The sequence below is a fragment of the Odontesthes bonariensis genome, chromosome 8 (genome assembly GCF_027942865.1).
Source record: "Odontesthes bonariensis isolate fOdoBon6 chromosome 8, fOdoBon6.hap1, whole genome shotgun sequence".
In the NCBI taxonomy this organism is placed as follows: Eukaryota; Metazoa; Chordata; class Actinopteri; order Atheriniformes; family Atherinopsidae; genus Odontesthes; species Odontesthes bonariensis.
Window position 1 is genome coordinate 34,867,103 of NC_134513.1, and position 21,285 is coordinate 34,888,387.

The following is a 21,285-nucleotide window of genomic DNA, read 5'->3' on the forward strand; positions in this document are numbered from 1 at the left end:
AATGTGTGATTAAAAACAATAAGTATATTCCTGACTTTAATGTGCCTGATTTCACCAGCTGAGGCTGCTTTACCGTCACGTTTTCTGGATAACTCACAAACTTGTACTTTCTGTCCATGTGTGTTGGGATTTCTATCAGGAAGCACAGCTTCATCTTTTTAAAATCAACTCACCTCAGTGTATTGATATATATATATTATATCATCTCCTTTTGGGATAAATAAAGCAGTTTTTTTATTAACGCCATCACATCTACTTCTATATTCTGGAAGAGCTTCGGTTGAGGAGACGTTTCGCAGCTCCTCTTCTCTTGTGGTCAGAAGGCTTCCTGCCTGCCTTCAGAAAAAGATTCAAACTCAGTCAGATCGAGTCTTTTTATTTGTGTTAACTGGAATCACACTCATTCATTCATGATTTGATTCACCAACAACTTGATTGTTGTTCAAGGTGACCTCGTGTTACAAAATAAAAGCGTCTGATTCAGGCAGCAGTTTTTCCACCAGAGTGGGTCCCGGTCGGGCTTCTGCCTTTGGATCCACGGTCAGGGTGTTCTCCAGCCGGGCGATCTGCTCCCGGGTGGGAGTCGGATCCTCATGGTGCAGCCGCAACCAGGGGGCGCCTGAAAAGACATCAGGTCATCAGCTCTCTGTCATCATCATCATCATCATCATCATCATCATCGTCACCAGCCGCGTCTCACCGACCTTTGGTGACCCTTTGACCCAGCGACACCAGCAGCTCCGCCCCCACGCTGTGATTGACATCCTCCCCGGACTTGGACCTTCCTGCACCCAGATGGTGAAGAACCCGAGCTAAGTCCATACCGTCGATGTCCACGACGACACCTACAGGAGACGGGTCGAAGCATCGGTACGTCCATGTAAAAACATCATTCATACGCACATCATCTCAACAGGTGAATAAACAGGCTGATACATGAAGGTAAAGATGTGAGCAAATAATACAAATAAATATGTACACTTGGATATTTATTCTCTTCACTGACAGAGTTTACAAGCTGTTCTTCTCGTACTTTAGTGAATAAAAATACATGTTGGTGAATATTTGAGTGGAAGTGAGTAAAGATGCAGGTAAGGAAATAAACCAGGAAAAAAGAAAAGTAAAGATGTGGATAATTATGTATGTGGAAGTTTTAAAGTGAGAATTTACCAGCATGCTACTTAAATGTCTATATTTCTGAGTTTTTCAGTTTTTCTGAGTTGTAGACGTTTTTGCAACTTCTGTCACACTGAATGTTTAAGACTAAATTAAAGAAGCCGGCAGGTGACGGACATGCAGCTGAAATTATTAGCTCAATGTTTCAGGCAAGAAAAATATTCAATCGTGTATATTTAAATTTGGATTGAACTATATAACATTAAAATACACAAAAAAATATGAATAAGTTGATTTAACTTTCTGTTTATTTTATGTTTCATGTATTATTGCATAAGTGCATGTTTTTTATTGTGAATATAAAAATACATAAATAAGAACATCTCAAAGCAAAGTAAGTGTTTAAATACTTCAGTAATTACTGCTTGAAGTTAATGTACTAACACTTTAGAAGGACTATAATTCAATGTATATAATAACTAAATATAAAATGCAGGCAACAAGTCAGAAAACATGAAATTATAGAATTAATGAATATAATTTCGTATGATTTACTTGATTTTATTTCCATCTTTTGTGTATTTTTTTTTAATAAAAACATGTTTATCATTATTATGATTATATGTTATTATTACTATTCATTCAGCTGGGTTTCACACCATTTATGGTTCATAATGACTTTGGGATTGTGTTAAAAACAGAAGTGACTTTGTTTCTGAAGTTCAGGGACGCTTCTCAAGAATGCATCATCGGTGTCTGTTTGTGCTCTTCATGCTTTACCATCTGCAGGAGCCTTCAGCTCCAGCTGATGAGCAGCTTTTCTCAGGACACTGTAGTAATCTGTGCGGGCGGAGCACAGTGACCGAGCCGTCCCTTTAGCCACGCCCTGAGCCTCCATCATGGCCTGGAATTTGGACAGAGCAGTTCCACCTGTCACAGCATCAGAAATCTGCTTTCTGCCCTCCGTCAGGTCGGGGGCCAAGCCAGTCTGCACCAGTAACACTCCTCCTACAGAAACATGGAACACAATCAAAACTGAGACAGGCTTTTCTTTCTCCTGTTTGTTCAAAATCCTCCAATTCATTCACTTTTACCTTTTATTTAGGGAAGAAAAGAAGAAAATAACATTTTATTTTGGCAGATGAGTTGTTTCTATAAACAGAAGGGCTTGAAAACTTGTTGCCTCTGTAATTTATTTGGCAACAAGATTTATTACCTTAAAGCTAGAAATGTAATTGAAAGAAAATGAAAAATCTGAAAGTGTCAAATTTAAACTGTTCTTGCCCATCATTTGTTTGCATACAAATATATGAGAAGATTTTATTAAGAATGAACTCAAATCTACGAAACACAAAGCACCTGAGTATGAAAACAGATGAAGAATTTGTAACGTAGCCACAAATATGTGGAAAATCATGTTTATGCATCTGTGTTTTTTTTTTGTTTGTTTGTTTTTTTTAGCTCTGCCTGCCTCATACCTGGTAAACGATCACCTGTGCTGCATCCCTAAATACTGTTAGTATTAAGCTAAAGAAACAAACTAAACAAATTCAGGTTTTTCTGCAGTTTTTAACGTAACACTGGAGAATTTGCCTCTCACATAAACAAATCTCTGTGTGACCCCTGCACATGTACAGCCATAGGCTACACATGGATTTGTTCTCATATTGAAGAAGAGACAAAGAAGCCATCAAAAGGCCACAAAAATGTCAAGAGACCCCAAAGCAAAATGGTTTGTTGTGGGACTGGAAACCAAAGAGTGAACTGAGAGGTCCCAGGTAGTTTGAGGTGTCCTTGGAAATGAGTCAGAAGCTAATAGTTTTGAGGTTCACAAACTTATCTAGTGTTGCTTTAAGACATTATTAATTCTAAATCGTCTGTTTAGGTAGTTTCATACGGAATGTCATTTTCTAAAAACAGAAAACAGTCTGCTTTCCCAGTATTCACGAACTCCTCACCGGAGCGTTACCTGTTAGCAGCTAAGCTAATGGCGCTCACCTGTCTCACCCACCAGGCGCTGTGGACGGAACAAACTCCGTGTTATAGTCGGTTTGTCTCCCCGAATCATAGCGACGTTAAACGGTAAATCTTTATTTTTCTGTCGCGTAGCGGTTTACAACAGGAATAAGAAAATAAAGCCTTTTTTAACGTTACCTTTTTAGCTAGCTGCTGCTAATCAGTAGCTAACGTTCAGAGGCGCAGCTGTATGAGTCGCAACATGTTGTCATGCATTTATTAAGTTTAAAAAAAAAATGATATGTATATGTTTATGTTTATGCATTTATTAAGAAAAACAGTTTATATTTATTATATTTATATTAAAATGTGAACAACTCGGAAAGACGCGTTAAAATGTGTTTTTCAGTCGAACAAACGGTCTAATTAAACATGTTAAAATACATTTGAATTAATTAAATAATAATTGTTAAACATTCTGCCAGTTTTCTGCGTGAATATACTTCAGATTATTCATAAATTAGGAAAATAACTCAATATTAATCACTTTCAAAGTGAATTTTTTAAATAACATCTCTGAGGATTTTCCATGAACATTTAAACTTGAGTCACTCTTAAAGGGGAACTCCGGGGCATTTGAAGCGCAATCCCATTGCTAGAGGTTGTCAAATACTGACAGTAGGACACAGACTGGTGCAAATCGGCGCTCCCTGTGTGGAGATAGCGCTGTTCGCTCAGCCTGTCATGCTAGCCAACTACGTGGTGGCTAAGGGGCAAATAATAAACCTTCCAGTAAAACAACAACTTGCACACTGCAGAAACGTCACACCACTTTATAAACCATCCGACAATAAAGTCACAAGCCTTACCATCAAAACCATATGCATGGTTCTCACATTACTGGCATGGGGACATTACAAAACAACTTTATAAACAGCATGTAACTCACCTCTTGTCGGTATGCGCGCATGTGAAAGCCCAAAAGAGTCAATGGACGATACTCCCATATACAAAGCAATTATCTTCTCTAGAAAAACTGCGTTCAAGTATTTAAAACATTACAACAATATTACTGGGCATGTATTGTTGTAATGTTTTAAATACTTGAACGCAGTTTTTCTAGAGAAGATAATTGCTTTGTATATGGGAGTAGCCTATCGTCCATTGACTGTTTTGGGCTTTCACATGCAAGCATACCAACAACCGATAAGTGACATGCTGTTTATAAAGTTGTTTTGTAACGTCCCCATGCCAGTAATGTGAGAACCATGCATATGGTTTTGATGGTAAGGCTTGTGACTTTATTGTCGGATGGTTTATAAAGTGGTGTGACGTTTCTGCAGTGTGCAAGTTGTTGTTTTACGTGGAAGGTTTATTATTTGCCCATTGGCCACCACGTAGTTGGCTAGCATGACAGGCTGCACAAACAGCGCAATCGCCGCACAGGGAGCGCCGATTTGCACCAGTCTGTGTCCTATTATCAGTATTTGACAACCTCTAGCAATGGGATTGCGCTTCAAATGCCCCGGAGTTCCCCTTTAATTGATTTATGCCACAACACATTTGGAAGTGTAAATCCATTAGTGGACAACATTATTTTCATTTGTTAAAGTTAAAGTAATGTACCTTTGATGAAACTGGAAATGATTCCCTGGTGCAGAGAGGAAATAACGGGTTTTTAAATGTCCAGAGATTTGAAAAGACTTTAACTGATAATGATTTTTGATCGTTTTGTGTTTGATTAAACTTCCCACAGCCACACTGATATGTCTCATGTGATGATAAATACAATATTTTCTATATTTTATTGATGCACCTTGAACATTCTGTGCACTTTCTGATGTTTTTATGCCTACAAAACAACACTTTGGATAGAATTAGTGCTAATATAACTTGTTGTGACTTGATTTTTATCCCTGACGTTAATTTCAGCAGGTAATCGTTTCAGTTGTTTAAAGGAACCAACAGTGAGACAGAAATGAGATTACTAACGTCATAAAAATGAAAAAGCATGTGGTTTCTGAATAACTTTTGTTTGACTCATTGGTGAGAAAAAAAACTGCATTTTGATCTGATGATTAATGGTTCTATTTGGACTTGTGCAGATCTGTGTTTATTGTGGAAACAATCCAAGCTGAGCTGAAAAATGCTGATTTCAGGAGGCGGTGCTGCGACTCTTGTTGGACTTCTGTGAAACTTGGCGAATGGTGAGTTTATTTTCTATTTAACACATTAGCCCTTTTTCCATCAACGACATGATTCGCTTTAATTTGATGTTCATCAAGAAGTTAGTGCGATACATGTGATGGAAAAACGGTTAAATCGCTAGAACGCCTGTTTTGTCGCATTAAATCAATTTGCTCGAAATAGGTGGTTCAGGGCTAAGTTGTATCGCTACAGAAGTGATGGAAAAGGTTAATGCGATTCAGACTAGCCACGCATGCGCAGATGGTATTGGTAAAGCGCGAGGATTCGAATGTTGTTGTTGAGCCGCTCAGCCGCCCCATTTCACCTATCCTGTCGGTATCAAAACAGCAGCAACAACTAGTAACAACAATGTCCGATAATAAAAGAAACAACTGGTCGAGAGCAGAGACTCTGCTTTTTTTAAACACAATTCGGGAGGTCGACGTTGTTTCGGCCCTGGATGGGAAGAGGCAGAGAAACGCAGATGTCTTCATAAAACTGTCCACCATTTTGCACAAGAGAGGCGTTGAGAGGAATTGGGAGGCTGACAATAACAGCGCGAGCAATTAAATTCCCGCTACCGAGCATTCTAATTCGCTACAATTCGCCACTTTTGTAATGGAAAATCATCTGGTCGAGTCAGAATAATGCGCATCAGCACGTTCATGTGATGTCATTTTATTTCGCTAGAATCGTCCTGTTTGACGGAAAACCAACCGAACGCATCTTATATCGCAACAAAGTAATGCGATATAACTTTTAATTCGCTACAGAATCTGATGGAAAAAGGGCTATTGACTACCAGCGGTTTTTACAGAATTATGTCGTAGAATCCCAGCGTTCTAAACCATTTTTTTGACGTTTTTTGTACAGTCACAGCATATTATGTGATAGGGCCACTGAAACATGTTATGGCTCGTTTGAAAGCTGAGACTTTAAACTCTTTGTGGGTCAAAACTGCGTGTCTCTAGGTGCCGCCATTAGCGAGCTATCCTTAGCTAAACCAAGGCGGGTATCCACCAAAATCAACAACAAACTGAGATCGGGGCTTTTGTGAAACGTGCGCTCTTTCAGCCTGTGGCACTTTAGATACTTACATATCCGGGTCAGAGGATTTGCGTCTTGTCGCATGTGGCAAAGCTAACCTGTTCATAAGACCGCCTCCTTAGACTTGTTGCGTGTCTTCTTCTCCTTCTTGTTGTTTGTTTATGTTACTTTACTGTTACCCTCTGGAAACCGACACGTGCGATTGGACAAAATGCGGAAATGCACAACAATCAATGCAGCGTTATCAAAATTGTTCTTGAGTTGACGCAAAGCCATTGGCGTAATGATCAAAATGTCCAGATGATGACACCAGTTTTTGACTGCCATCTATGTCAGTTCTGTTCATCACATAATTACAAAAATCACACAGAATGTGCATTAGAATGTATAGATTCAGAATCCATAAAAAAAACGTAAAAACGTATTTTTACCATTTGGGAGCCAACGCATGGGCAGTAAAAACGTAGTTTTACGTGACTTGGGAGTCAATGTGTTAAGTTGTGAACACAGGCTGTGTTTAACGCATCCTGTTAGTGAAGCCAAGACGGGGAGGTGGGATATCCATTAGGAATGTTCGAGGACATTTTTAAATAATAAGTCTGTGTGTTTATCTCTGTGGAACCACAAATGGGAGCAGTCTGGACTGCGTAGGGACTGCGGTGTGGTTCCAGAGTGACTCGGACCCAGAAATCCAGTGGAAGAGGTGCTTTTTATGTTGGTGTTGGAGGGCTGTGATGACCCAACAGCTCCGTCTTACTGAGGTTCAGTTCAACGAGGTGTTGGAAATACTGCTCAAATTCCCAGAGGAATTATGAAGCCCATTTTAGACTTTCAACATATTTACTGAGGCTGCAGCAAACGATTATTCAGGGAATCGAGTATTCTATCAATTATTCCATCGATTTATCAAGTAATCGGATCAGAAATACTTTTGCAGCTATTTAAAAGAGAAACATTTACATTCTATTTGAGCTTTTAGCCACGATCAGGGCTGGCTGATGTGGCCAAAAAATCGTCTTTTTCAACAAACATTCCTCCTCCTGATAATGATAACAGGACTATAGAATAGTATAGGTATAATGTCCAGCTGTTCTAACATCTGTTAGCTTCTCTCCTACTGTCTCTGCTTTCATAAAGTGTGTTTGAATGCAGCTGAAATGCTCATAAAGCCTCTTATTTCCTCTCTAATTGTCTGTTATCAGACACCACAGCAGTAAGCCGGCAGCCTCTGATTGTTGGCACGGTATCAGGCCATGGACTCATCGTTAGGGTTGCAAAATTTCCGGAATTTTCAAAGACGGAAACTTTCCATGGGAATTTAAGGGAATTAACGGGAATTAACAGGAATTTATGGGAATAAACTGGGAATTTTCAAATTTGAAGGTTGGCTCTTCTAGGGAACTTAAATATAGTTGAGGAAAGTATATTTTAGCATAATCATGACTTGAATCTGAGGCCCTTGCACCTGTAGCCTAACCTGACTCACGTCATCTGGCTCGGTCACCAACTACACGCGGGGGCGTTCCCTTTCCTCACACAACCATCTGAGGAGCCTGGGAGTCATATGTGTTTCGTCCGATTAGAAAATAATCAGAGCCAATCATTAATCGCTGGGTGGGACTTTGGATGAATGGGCGGCGTTATGGCCGCGTTATGGCCGCCCATTCATGCTCCAGAGGGCAAGAGTCAGGTAAGCTCTGATTTACGTCACGGGTTGAGTCATTGGGAGTGGCTGCAGTGGCGTGTCAGTCAAGATGACGGACAGATTCTTCATCCAATCACATGCATGTTTTAGAAAAAATAGCCCCATTTGAAATCATGTCGGTTGTGGGCTCGTCCCAGATGGTACGCGAATACCAGAGGGCGGGAGTCAGGTAACCTGTAGCCTCCATCATCCTCCAAATCCAACCATCATCAGCCGCCTCCGAGTGCAACTGGTCACTGTTTGGCAACACCCACACAAAGGTTCGCAACAGGCTCACAAATGTGAGAGTGGAAAAGCTGGTTGGCATTCGCGCAAACCTAAGGCTCTTTGAGCCTGTCACAGAGCCATCCTCAACAAGGCTGGAAAGTGACACTGAAGAGGAAGACTTAGAGTTGGATGCTGAGGAAGGGGACATGTTGTTGGATGTTCATGAGGCCCAGGAAGAGTCTATTGACTGAGCAAAAATGCAGAGGATTGCTTGAAGGAAGATTTGCATGTTAAAGGTAGGGTAGGAGATCCTGGATTTTGAGTCCAGCGAAGCTGCATTTTGAAAATACACAGATAAAAAGTCCCAACACTTTTCTTCACTTTCCCCCCGAAGGCACGCCTCTAGAGTACATGAACGTGCACGAGCATGAAGGTGCACGAGCGCTGTTCTGACAGCAAGCATCGATCGTTGCCGTATTTAGTATTTAGTATATGATAACTATACGTTTAATAATGCTAGGTGCTAGCCAAGCTGGCTCTAGTTTAGCTTCCTGCCAAGCTTCTGGACACGTAATTCGTTCACGGAGCAGGGTACGCGCACAGGGGGAAGGAGGGGGAGGGAGGAGCAGATTGCAGTTTGATAGACGGCATCACTATCCAATCATTGTGAACGGTCCGTTCACAATGATTGGATACTGTTTTTCCTAGATTGCCCATAATAAATTTACAGCATTTCCACTATGTTTGGAGAGCAGCTCTTTCACATTTTCACATCAAAAATGGTGTAAATCCTGCTGAATGCAGCACATGCTGTACTTCCTCTATTTCACCCCTGACAGCCCGACATAGACGGTTTTCCTTCTCTGGAGCTTATTGTTAGCTTATTTGCTATAATGTTATGTCCTCACATGTGAGTCGCTCTGGATAAAAGCATCTGCTGAATGCAGAAACATGAACAAACTACAGAAATCTGGACGAAACTCAAAAGGAAAATGTCTTTAAAGCAATACAATGTAACTTCTCAAAAAGCCCATTATGGAGCTCTCCCTACAGGCTTGGAGGTAATGTACGGTTACGACACTCGCCAACGAGTAAAAGCTGTTCCGAGAGCAACTCTAGTCCGGTCTCTTGCTTTGTCGGCCTCTCTCTTTCTCTTTCTTGCTTCATCAGTCAACGTCTTCTTCTGTTTCTTCGGTGCCTCTGCCATGATGATCGTACTGACAATGTTGCGCTAGCTTAGCCTTATACCTGGGAGTGTGAGAGGGGTCCATTTGTTTTTGCGGTAGGTGTGCCAGAAAGCAAGTCGAAGTACTTCCGCTCAGCTCCCGGGCCGCTCCAGCAAAGTTACATAGCGCAGTTTTTCCTACTCGGACCCCCGAAGGGCATAGGAGACAGGCCAATTGTAATATTAAAACTCATTCTAGCCGCACAATTTTTTTCAAGCTGTTATTTTAAGGTAGAAATGTTACATAGTATTGCTTTAAGTCTGGGTGAACGTTTCCCTTCTTCCTTTAATGTTTTAGCTGCCACACAAGTTGAGGAGCCACTCGTGAAAAACACTGTGCTTTAGGTTAGCAATTAAAGTTAGTTACCGAGTGTCGTGACCAGCTCCATCAGGTCTGGGGGTCCCTTCCCCTTCAGAGTCTCCAGAGATTCCATCACCTCCAGACTGTTGCCCACACATCGACCGATCGTACAATCCATCCGGGTGAGGGCGGCTGCCGTACGGATGCCCACGCCATTTCCTGCACTTACCTGAATAATCACAATTATCACAGCTCCTTACTCCAGCTAATGAGCACTTTTTGCTCAAGTAAGAAAAAGGCTTCAGATTGAAAGCCCTCACTCCAGGTGGGAATGACCTGTAAGCAGCCACACTTCCTTCATGAGCACTTGTCAGGCTTTAAAGGGATAGTTCGCCTCTTTTGACATGAAGCTGTATAACATCCCATATTAGCAATATCATTTATTAAATTTGACTTAGCCCCTGCTGCGTCCTGTGAGCCGAGTTCCAGCCTCGTTTTGGCATTGACGAAGGTAGTCCGGCTAGTTGGCTGGGCTTTAAAAAATAAAGCGTTTTGCTTCTCAAAATAATATGTGTTCCAAAGAATAATAATACATTTGCATCACAAAATCGTTTATCCAGAAAAAGTCAGAGCTCACAATCGCTTGGCGCTATTTTCTCTCCCTTCGTATCACTGCCTGCTGCCGACAGCCGCGCCTGTTACGGTGTTTGCTGCTCGGTCTGCACTTCGGTCTGCACGGTCTACACAGCAGGCAGTGATACGAAGGGAGAGAAAATAGCGCCAAGCGACTTTTTTTGGTGAACGATTTTGTGATGCAAATGTATTACTCTTTTGAACGCATATTGTTTTGAGAAGCAAAACGCTTTATTTTTTAAGCCCCAGCCAACTAGCTGGACTACCTTCGTCAATGCCAAAACGAGGCTTGAACTCGGCTCACAGGACGTAGCAGGGGGTAAGAAGATGTTCATAAATGATATTGCTAGTATGGGATGTCATACAGCTTCATGTCAAAAGAGGAGAACTATCCCTTTAAACTGTACTTACTAACAGCTTGGCCAGCTTCTCAGCACTCTGCACATCTTTGTACAGAGCAGCTCGTCCAAACTTCACGTCCAGCACCAGAGCAGACAGAGACTCGGCGCCTTTCTTAGAGATGATAGAACCTGGAAACCAACAGAGCCACATGTTTGGATCGCTGCGCGGCTCTCTGAGCGGACCACTGGTCCCAGTTCAGTACCTGCAATGAGTGGAGGGCTGTCCACGGTGCTGGTGGCGTCCCGCAGAGCGTACAGGACTCGATCCGCTGGAACCAGCTTCTCCGTCTGACCCACGATGCAGCAGCCCACCGAGGCCAGGATGTCCTGAATCTGCAGTTAAATCAGATTTTAGTCCAGATTTGAGGAGAAGGTTAGAAAATGGAACAGGGTTTCCGAAAAGGCTTCTCGCACCTGTTCTGTTGATTGGTGGACTTGGAATCCTGGAATTGATTCCAGTTTATCCAGAGTTCCTCCTGTGTGAGCCAAGCCCCGCCCACTGATCATTGGCACCTGACAAACGCACGTTAAGTTACAAGCAAGTTTGTACAGTTTTTTTTTTTTACACTGAAGGTAGGGAAATGATGCTGAGAGATGCACTGATGATGGATATCTAACTTTATTCTTTACTCTCCTGTTGTGGAGGAAAGAGGAGTCGGACTCAGCGTTGCAGCCTCTTATGGTGAATTTATTGATCAGAACGACACAGACATGTACATGGCAGCATGCTTCCAATCTCTGAAACAGTCGCTTGACTGCGTGTTCGGCCGGAAATTAAAATGTAAATCCCAAAATGCAGATTTTCAGCACAAGGTTTCAGATGATGGCTTCAGTTGACACACATGGCTTGTAACGGCACCATCCCACCCGACAGCAGAACGTTTAAAATCTTAATGTGACAGATTTCTAAGATTACATTTTTCTGCTGAACATTAAATCTGAGAGCACCACAGCTGGAGTTTCTCTGTGTTTTCTGAATGAATCCAGATGTTGTTGTGAATCCAGATGTACCTTACATCCACAGACAGCTAGCGCGGGGGCTAACACGAGGCTAACTTTATCCCCCACCCCTCCTGTAGAGTGTTTGTCAACCATCAGCGTTTTCCAGTCATCCGGCCACGACATCACTTCCCCTGATGACATCATCTCTCTGGTCAGGGTCTGAATCTCTGTGGGTTTCATCCCTTTCTGCCAAATAGCCATCAGCATGGCCCCTGGAAGACAAAAACGGAGACGGTGGAGACGGAGACACCTCAGTCTGAATGTGTCCGGCTGTAGGGAGGGCTCTTTGTACCTATCTGACTTTCCTGCATGGTTTTAGCTGTGACAGCGTTGATGAAGACTTTGATCTCTTCATCGCTCAGCTGCCCTCCATCTCTCTTCTTCTTGATCAGATCTGGGATGGATAGCATGGCTGCCTGGAAGGAAATAACAGCTCAAACAGGCCACTGCAACAATTGATTTTAGTGATCGATTCCAGAATCCAGCTGAAAACTTGCAAAAGTCACATGTAAAAGTCTTGGTCACAGTCGAACATTTTTTAATAACCTTTGAGTTTACATTACTTGACTATACAGCTTCTGAGACGAAATTTACATATAGAAGGTGTCTATCGGAGGATGCTGTAACCAGATTTAAAGAATTAATTCCATCATTAGTTTCTTCACTGCCATGTGCAGATATGACAGAAGACGACTTCCTAAATTTTACTCCAGCATACAGCCCTGAGATTTTTTTTAGGCGCACCATTGAGAAAATAGGTCGCATGTGCTACCAAATCGGTCGCACTCTGGAGCCCTGGACTGTTCAAGGAGGTTTTCCCCTTAATCGACAATTCCATATTGGATTTGATCAATCTGTCTTTGTTGACAGGATATGTACCTCAGCCTTTTAAGGTTGCTGTAATTAAACCTTAAAAAACCTACTCTTGATTCAGAAGTGTTAGCTCATTATAGACCTATATCCAATCTCCCTTTTATGTCTAAAGTTCTTGAAAAAATAGTTGCAGCTCAGCTTTGTGATCATTTACACAGAAATAATCTGTTTGAAGAGTTTCAGTCAGGAGAGTGCATCATAGCACAGAAACTGCACTGCTGAAAGTTACCAATGATCTCCTCTTAGCCTCTGATAGCGGAAGCAGCTTTTAGCTGTTATGCTGCACACGACTTGTGTCTGTGCTTGTCCTGTTGGATCTCAGTGCTGCATTTGATACGGTCGATCACAGTATCTTATTACAGAGACTTGAACATGTTATTGGGATTAAAGGAACTGCATTAGGCTGGCTTAAGTCATATTTATCTGATAGATTTCAGTTTGTTCTTGTAAATAAAGAATCTTCCTCACACACCAGAGTAAGTCATGGAGTTCCTCAGGGTTCTGTGCTTGGACCGATTCTTTTCACTGGATGACTCAGAACTGTCTGCTTCTAAATTCAGACAAAACTGAAGTCGTTATCTTTGGACCTGAGCGCGCTTTAGGGAGAAATTGTCTAGCTATATAGTTACTCTAGATGGTAACTATAACTTGGTGGTAACTTGGAGTTATTTCTGACCAGAATTTATCATTTGACTCGCATATAAAACAGATCTGCCTTCTTTCATCTTCGTAATATTGTTAAAATCAGGAACATCTTGTAGCAGTCACAGTGCCGTGTGGATTAAGAGTTCTTCAACCTCTGACGAAACCAACATTCCTGTGGGGGATGTTTATGTATCTGGATAAGAACCAGATCTTCAATTCTTTTCCACAAAGGAGAGAGAGACAGAAAACTGCCTAAGTTACAACGACCTTTGGCCCTTTGAAAGCTTTTGGGGCGTGGAACTAGCAACAGACACTTGCCATAAATAGGAATAAGCTCAAATGAACAAAGAATCTTTCTTTTGGAAAAGTGGGAGACCTGCCTATCTTATCTGGACCATAAATCGAAGTTGACACTTTAACCCCCTTTCCACCAGAGAAGGGACCAGATGGCTGAAAAGACTGTAATAATACCCACTTTTATCCTTGGTATAATTCACAGCTGCGTGCTTTAAAGCAGACTGCAAGAAAGCTGGAGAGACAGTGGCGTTCCTCTAATTTAGAAGAGTCTCAGTTAGTCTGGAAAGATAGTTTAACAATGTATAAGAAAGCCCTTCTTAAAGCTAGAACTGCTTATTATTCATTATTTATAGAAGAGAATAAGAATAATCCCAGGTTTCTTTTCAGCACTGTAGCCAGTCTGACTAAGAGTCCGAGCTCTGCTGAGCAAGTTATTCCTTTAACTCTCAGCAGTGATGATTTCATGAGCCTCTTTATTAATAAAATTGTTTCTATCAGAGAGAAGATTGATGGAGTCCTTCCCACTATTATCAGTGATGTATCATCAAGTACAGCAGCTTTAGAAGTATCTTTAGAACCTGATTTATATTTAGACGGCTTCTGCCCAGTTGATCTCTCTGAACTAACGACAGCAATAGTCTCTTCTAAACCATCAACTTGTGTTTTAGACCCAATCCCAACCAGACTGTTCAAGGAGGTTTTCCCATTAATTGACACTTCCATATTGGATTTGATCAATCTGTCTTTGTTGACAGGATATGTACCTCAGACTTTTAAGGTTGCTGTAATTAAACCTTAAAAAACCTACTCTTGATTCAGAAGTGTTGGCTCATTATAGACCTATATCCAATCTCCCTTTTATGTCTAAAGTTCTTGAAAAAATAGTTGCAGCTCAGCTTTGTGATCACTTACACAGAAATAATCTGTTTGAAGAGTTTCAGTCAGGATTCAGAGTGCATCATAGCACAGAAACTGCACTGCTGAAAGTTACCAATGATCTCCTCTTAGCCTCTGATAGCGGACTTGTGTCTGTGCTTGTCCTGTTGGATCTCAGTGCTGCATTTGATACGGTCGATCACAGTATCTTATTACACAGACTTGAACATGTTATTGGGATTAAAGGAACTGCATTGGGCTGGTTTAAGTCATATTTATCTGATATATTTCAGTTTGTTCTTGTAAATGAAGAATCTTCCTCACACACCAGAGTAAGTCATGGAGTTCCTCAGGGTTCTGTGCTTGGACCGATTCTTTTCACTTTATACATGCTTCCATTAGGTAACATTATTAGACAGCATGGCATAAATTTCCATTGCTATGCTGATGATACTCAGCTGTACTGATCTATAAAACCAGATGAACCCAATAGGTTGGTCAGACTACAAGCATGTCTTAAAGACATAAAGACCTGGATGACTCAGAACTGTCTGCTTCTAAATTCAGACAAAACTGAAGTCGTTATCTTTGGACCTGAGCGCTTCAGGGAGAAATTGTCTAGCTATATAGTTACTCTAGATGGTATTTCATTGGCTTCTAGTTCTACAGTGAGGAACCTTGGAGTTATTTTTGACCAGAACTTATCATTTGACTCGCATATAAAACAGGTTTCTAGGACTGCCTTCTTTCATCTTCGTAATATTGTTAAAATCAGGAACATCTTGTCTCAGAGTGATGCAGAAAAACTAGTCCATGCATTTGTTACTTCAAGATTGGACTACTGTAATTCTTTATTATTGGGCTGTCCCACATATTCTCTGAAAAGCCTTCAGTTGATCCAAAATGCTGCAGCCAGAGTTTTGATGAGAACTAACAGGAGAGATCATATTTCTCCAGTTTTAGCTTCTCTTCATTGGCTCCCTGTTAAATTCAGAATAGAATTTAAGATTCTTCTCCTTACATATAAAGCTCTTAATGACCGAGCTCCATCATATCTTAAAGATCTCATTGTAAGATATTTTCCTAACAGAGCACTTCGTTCCCAAACTGCAGGTTTACTTGAGGTTCCCAGAGTTTCTAAAAGTAGAATGGGAGGCAGAGCCTTCAGTTATCAGGCCCCTCTCTTGTGGAATAAGCTGCCAGTAAATGTCTGGGAAGCAGACACCCTTTCCACTGTTAAGACCAGGCTTAAAACTTTCCTTTTTTATAAAGCTTATAGTTAGGTCTGTTGAATCTGATAGTGTGTCTGCTAGTGTGTCTTATTCTGCCTCTACCTCTGGCACCCTCTATACTTTCATTACCCCCTACCCGAACCAGGGTTTGAATCCCATTCCCGCTTATCTTACCTCCTTTTATTTCTCCCCCTACCCGAACCAGGGTTTGCATCCCCACCCCGCTGTGACTGGTGTGCAGTTGGTGAGAGGCTGAGGTAGCTTGTGGCTGTAAAAAGATGGTCGTTGTGGTGTGAGGAGCAGATCTATATAGGGAGTATAGGGAATTACTCACTGAGTCTGGTCCTTTATTTATTTATTTATTTATTTATTTATTCATTTTTTCGTTAGCACAAGTTTCTTGTGTTTACCTTGAATAGGGATGGCTCAGGTAATCCTGAAACATCCCATAGTTAAGCTGCTATAGGCCTAGACTGCTGGGGGGCCTCATCTGTCACACCTTTCCTGACTTTACTCTCTTTATGTATATGTGACATTATTGTGGTCATTAACTCGTGTTTCTCAGTTCCAACAGATATCCTTTGAATGGTGTTACAGTGCCGTGCGCCGCCGCCCCCCCCCCCCCAGTTTGTCCCCAGAGTTTTTTTTTTTTTTTTTTTTATTCAAGAAAGCACAAAGTAAGATACTTTAAATACAATATCTTGAATTGTTTTGTTTTCTTTTTAACTAAACAGAACCCACCCACCCACAACACCCATATACTGCTGTAAAGGAAAAGGGAAAAAAATTCATTAGCATAAATAGCAAAGTTAAATAAATGAACAATGCCATAAATTAAATAAATAGATAAAAGAAAATAACATTAATAATGATAGTAGTTATGCTAGTAAGAATTAAAGTGTCCATAATGTAATGACAAAATTAAGAAGAAAATAAATAAACAAACACTAATAATAATGAAAATAAAAATAATGACAGACAATGGGGGCATTATATATCCATGTACATGTCAATAATTAGGCATGGTCAAATGTATATCTATCTCAGGGCTTCATAGGCTTATGGAAGGGCCTTAAGATTTTTAAAGTATTCAATTAGAGGTTTCCACATTTTGTAAAATTGTTTTGTTGAGCCTCTAGAAAAGTATTTAATTTTCTCTAATTTAAAAAAAAAACATGAATTCAGTGAGCCAGACAGACACTTTGGGTGGTTCAGGGGATTTCCAATGTAAAACTAAATTTCCACGGGCTATCAAAGAAGCAAAGACAAACGCGTTCATCTTATCAATGGGTAGCATGTGCTCATCAACCGACACTCCAAAGATGGCCATATCTGCTGACGGTTTGACTTTGGTGTGAAATGCATCATTTAATATTTTACAGATAGCTGGCCAAAATTCAGTTAACTTAGGGCAATTCCAAAACATATGGGTCATATTTCCTGGAGCAGAAATGCAACGCTCACACCTGTCATCAATGTTGTCGTAAATTCTTGAGAGTTTAGATTTAGTGTAGTAAATTCTATGAAAGACTTTGAACTGAACTGTAACAGGATGATGTTCCGATAATTCTTTCCTGAGCACGTTCCCAGAAGTATCCAGGAATTTCAGAGCCAAGTTCTTCAGACCATGCCGTTCTAAGCCCATCTAATGACGTTTCCTGAAGAGAGATAATTATATTTGAGATGTTTGCGATATGCCTCCTCAAATGCATAGGGTTACGCAAAATCTTCTCAAGTTCTGAGTCTGCTGGAAAAGCAGGAAACGTTGTACTCTGGCTTTGAATAAAATGACGGACCTGAAAATATCTAAATTGGTCAGATTTTTGTAAGTGGAATTTGGCAGAGAGGTCAGTGAAATTGGCGAAAATACCATCTAAATAGAAACGTTCGCATGTATCCAAACCTTTCCTCCTCCATAGGGTAAAGGTGTGGTCTATTCTGGCAGCAGGAAAAAGGTGATTATTACAAATAGGGCTGTATACAGAAAAATCTTTTAGTTTGAAATGTTGTCTGAATTATGTCCATATCCTAAGAGTAGAAGATACCACAGGGCTAGAAGTGAATTTAGAAGGCGAAAGTGGTAATCCGGCAGTGACCAAAGCAGGAAGCTAAGTAGAGGTGCAGGAGTTTGCCTCAATCTTACACCAATCCAGCTGTGGACTCTGGTACCAATATATAACTTTTTGAATATCCCTAATGTCCCCAGAGTTTTATCACCACCATCATCAGGAACAGAATCAGTGGTGAACAGGAGGCACAGGCTTTGTAAAATTAACAATGAATACACAGCTGAGTTGAATCTGCAGGAGATTCATTCAGAAAGTGGAAACAGGAAAAGTCTAACTTTTCTGTCTTCTCAAACCCCAGCTGGTGGAGGCGGATGGCCACCCTTCCTGGTTCTGGTTCTGCCAGAGGTTTCTTACTGTTAAAAGGGAGTCGTTCCTCTCCACAGTCGCCTTAGACACGCTCAGGACGGGAGATTGGACTGAAGACAAGTTTCGGTGCAATCTGTAGGTTTCCTTAGCTAGGAAATTGTTTTTGAATTGGCTCTATATTAATGAATTTGACTATTTTGTAAATAATTATGATTACAATGAATTGAATTCCAATTGGCTTGAATTGGACTTTATTATTTAAGTGCCTTGAGATGACATTTGTTGTATTTGGCGCTATATAAATAAAACTGAATTGAATTGAAAGTTAACTGACTAATTTTAAATTCTAAACATTTTCAGGAACCAAATGGCATATTTTAAGAAGTAATTCAGGAACTTTTAGTGGTGTTTCTCTGCTAAATCCAGGCAAAAATCTACCCTGATAAGATGCATTGGATTAGATGCAATAAAAGTAAAACTGTGGATATCCAAACAATGGGCCTCATGCAAGAACATTTTCGTATTTTTATTCGAAATTTCTTTCACTTTTTTCGTAAGAAGGTCTCGTACGAACACGCCACGTCAGATTCAACAAGCGCTCTTAACTTCGGAAAAGGTGTGTAAACGACCTGCGTAAATGATGAATCACACTCGTGCGTATCTTAAGTTCACGTGCACGAGGATAGTAGATTTGCATACTCCACGCCATAATGTATATATTTATTTATGTTTTCTTCAAAGTAATTAAATATATAATCCATTAGTCAAGCAAACTTGATTTGAATAACAGCGGACTATTTTACGAAACTCCTACGACAGCTCTGGATCACTCGTAAATTCTGTTCGTACCTGAAAGAAAACGTAAAATACGAAAAGATTGGTGAATGCGCAAATTCTCTTAAATTACTTGTACGGACGATTTAAGAACAAATCTGTGCGTACGAATGGTTCTTGCATGAGGCCCAATGTTTGTGATCCACAAACGTACATCATAGAAAATTCACTTACTTTGAATCAGGCGTTAAATATAGAAGCACTCAGACGTGGCTCAGCTCTGAAATGCAGACGGTCTGTTCGAGTTCTTACAAACTCTGTTTTTAGTTTCTGTTTCTACTTTTCTGTCTGGCCTCTAACTCTGGCCTCTAACTCTAACTCCACCTTCAACAGAGGTGGAGTTAGACTTTTTTAGTTTTTTCCTCTTTCCACTCTCTGAAATCAAACTGTTGAAAATGATGAGATGGAACATTTTCCTGCACATTTTCCCCCAGTATAGCCGTTTTCCTGCATTTTATTTGACTTTTATTGTTTTATGAAGAGTTTGTCTTAAACTGAAAATACTTCACTTTTAACTATTACAGATAAAAGACTCTTTCTACCGTAAACTGGCAGAAAAAACACAGAAACTCATTATTTAACCACCAGATTTAGTTGATCCGTTAACAGTCTAACCCCAGCTGTCAACAGCAAACCAAACTTTAACCCTCAGCTGTGAGGAACACATGGAGCAGCCTACCTGTTCTGGTGCTTGCAGTTGTGAAGTGACGTCGATCCTTCAGCTGATCACAAAGCAGCCGCAGGTCAAAGTTCTGTCGGCCAATCAGAGAGCAGGGAGGAGGGGGCGATCAGCTGAGAGCCAGTCAGCTCCCAGCTCTGGTTAACTTGTGCAGAGAAAGCTGGCTGGTGGAGTTAATGTGCACCTTAACACCATGAGTGTGTTTATCTGTGTGTGTGCTGATGCAGACATCCAGTTTATGTGTGTGTGACATGAGGGTCGATGTCAGGTCAGAAGTTTATCTTCAGGTTTCAGTTTCTGCAGAATATTACGTTTTAGGCCTGGCCAAAGGTTTTCTGCTACAGTATTTTTAAAGTAAATTTTTACGTGTTTCTATCATACATGAAAAACAACAATAATACATATTATTGTTTTTCATATGTTTAAAAATGTGACAAATCGCATAAAAATCCCTCCTGTTCCTGGGGTTGAAGTCATCAACAAGGGTTAAACTCCCCAAAAACACAAGCCTGGTATTTCTTTAGTTCCCCTTGGTTTGAAAGTTCCTCATTTAACGAGTCATTCTGATTTTCACTGTAAACTGAAGTCACTCCTTAAGTTCACTCTACCTGCTCTGCGAAGACTTGACCTCTGACCTCTGAGCTCCAGTCCAGTCTGCTGTCCAGGTAAACCTCCAGACATCTGTATTCCTCAACCACCTCTCCGTCCGCTCGATCGTGTCGCTTCGCATTGCTAAACATAAGAAAGATCAGGCCGTACCCAACCCAACACGCCACCCTGCTCCTGGTGCAGACTGTGGCCATCTCCCACCTCGACAATTACAAACTAACTGGTCTCCCAGCCTGTGCTGTGAAACCGCTGCAGATGGTCCTGAAAGCGGCGGCGCGATAAGCCTAAAAGAGCACACGTCACCCCTCTGTTCATTGAGCTCCGCTGGCTACACTTAGCCGCCTGCATCAAATTCAAGTCACTGATGTTAGCCTACAGAGTCCTTAATGGAACGGCTTCCATTCACTTGAAGGCTCTCGCCAAGGCTTACGTCACAACTCGGTCACTCCGGTCGTCCAGCAGAGAGCATCTCCTATCCTGCACTTGCCCTGCACTTCCCTACCCCTCTGCTGCACTTTCTCTTTCTGTACTTCCCTCTGTGTCTGCACTGCCCCCCCTGACAGAGCCTGACCAGTGGTTTCCTTCTATGTAGCTTATTATTAGCTGTAATGTTATATCCTCATTTGTAAGTCGCTTTGGATAAAAACGTCTGCTAAATGCATGAACATAAACCTCTTCCCCTGGATGGAGACGGTGTTTCACTGATTTTTATATCACTCATTAAATCCTTTGGTTTTAGAGATCACTTTTCACTCTCCGTTTTCTCATCATTTTGGCTGTGTTCATGCATATGGCATGAATTTTGCCAAGATTGTGTATTTTTAATTGATCTTATTTTCAGCCCAGCTCCTGCAGTAAGGCTGAAATACACTGTATACAAACAAGAGTTACACTCAAGCCCTGAAGTGCAAAAAAATGTGCCATTGAAACCCATTCAAACAGAAATGTTTTATCTCACTTCCATTAAAGCATATAACATTAATTTTATTATTTCTAGGTATCAGTCTGGTCCTTTGCCTTGGTCATTTTTACTACTCTCCACCACATTGCTTCATTTTGACCATATATGACATATAGAGAAAAAG

The 21,285-nt window shown here is 41.0% G+C and overlaps 1 protein-coding gene across 2 annotated transcripts; it reads right to left on the reverse strand.

Moving 5' to 3' along the window:
• Positions 1 to 371: 371 nt before the first annotated feature.
• Positions 372 to 19,647, reverse strand: tymp (thymidine phosphorylase). Of its 2 annotated transcripts, none has more exons than XM_075472276.1 (10): positions 19,592 to 19,647; positions 12,073 to 12,196; positions 11,790 to 11,992; positions 11,193 to 11,291; positions 10,982 to 11,111; positions 10,789 to 10,907; positions 9,811 to 9,973; positions 1,897 to 2,124; positions 705 to 845; positions 372 to 619 (listed from the first exon to the last, which is right to left on the reverse strand). In XM_075472276.1, the coding sequence occupies exons 2-10, from the start codon at positions 12,188 to 12,190 to the stop codon at positions 459 to 461; spliced, it is 1,362 nt and encodes a 453-aa protein (XP_075328391.1). In that variant the 5' UTR covers positions 12,191 to 12,196; positions 19,592 to 19,647; the 3' UTR covers positions 372 to 458. The 2 variants fall into 2 exon arrangements, with proteins under 2 accessions (XP_075328391.1, XP_075328392.1); XM_075472277.1 differs by lacking the exon at positions 19,592 to 19,647 and adding an exon at positions 19,087 to 19,557.
• Between the last annotated feature and the right edge of the window lie 1,638 nt (positions 19,648 to 21,285).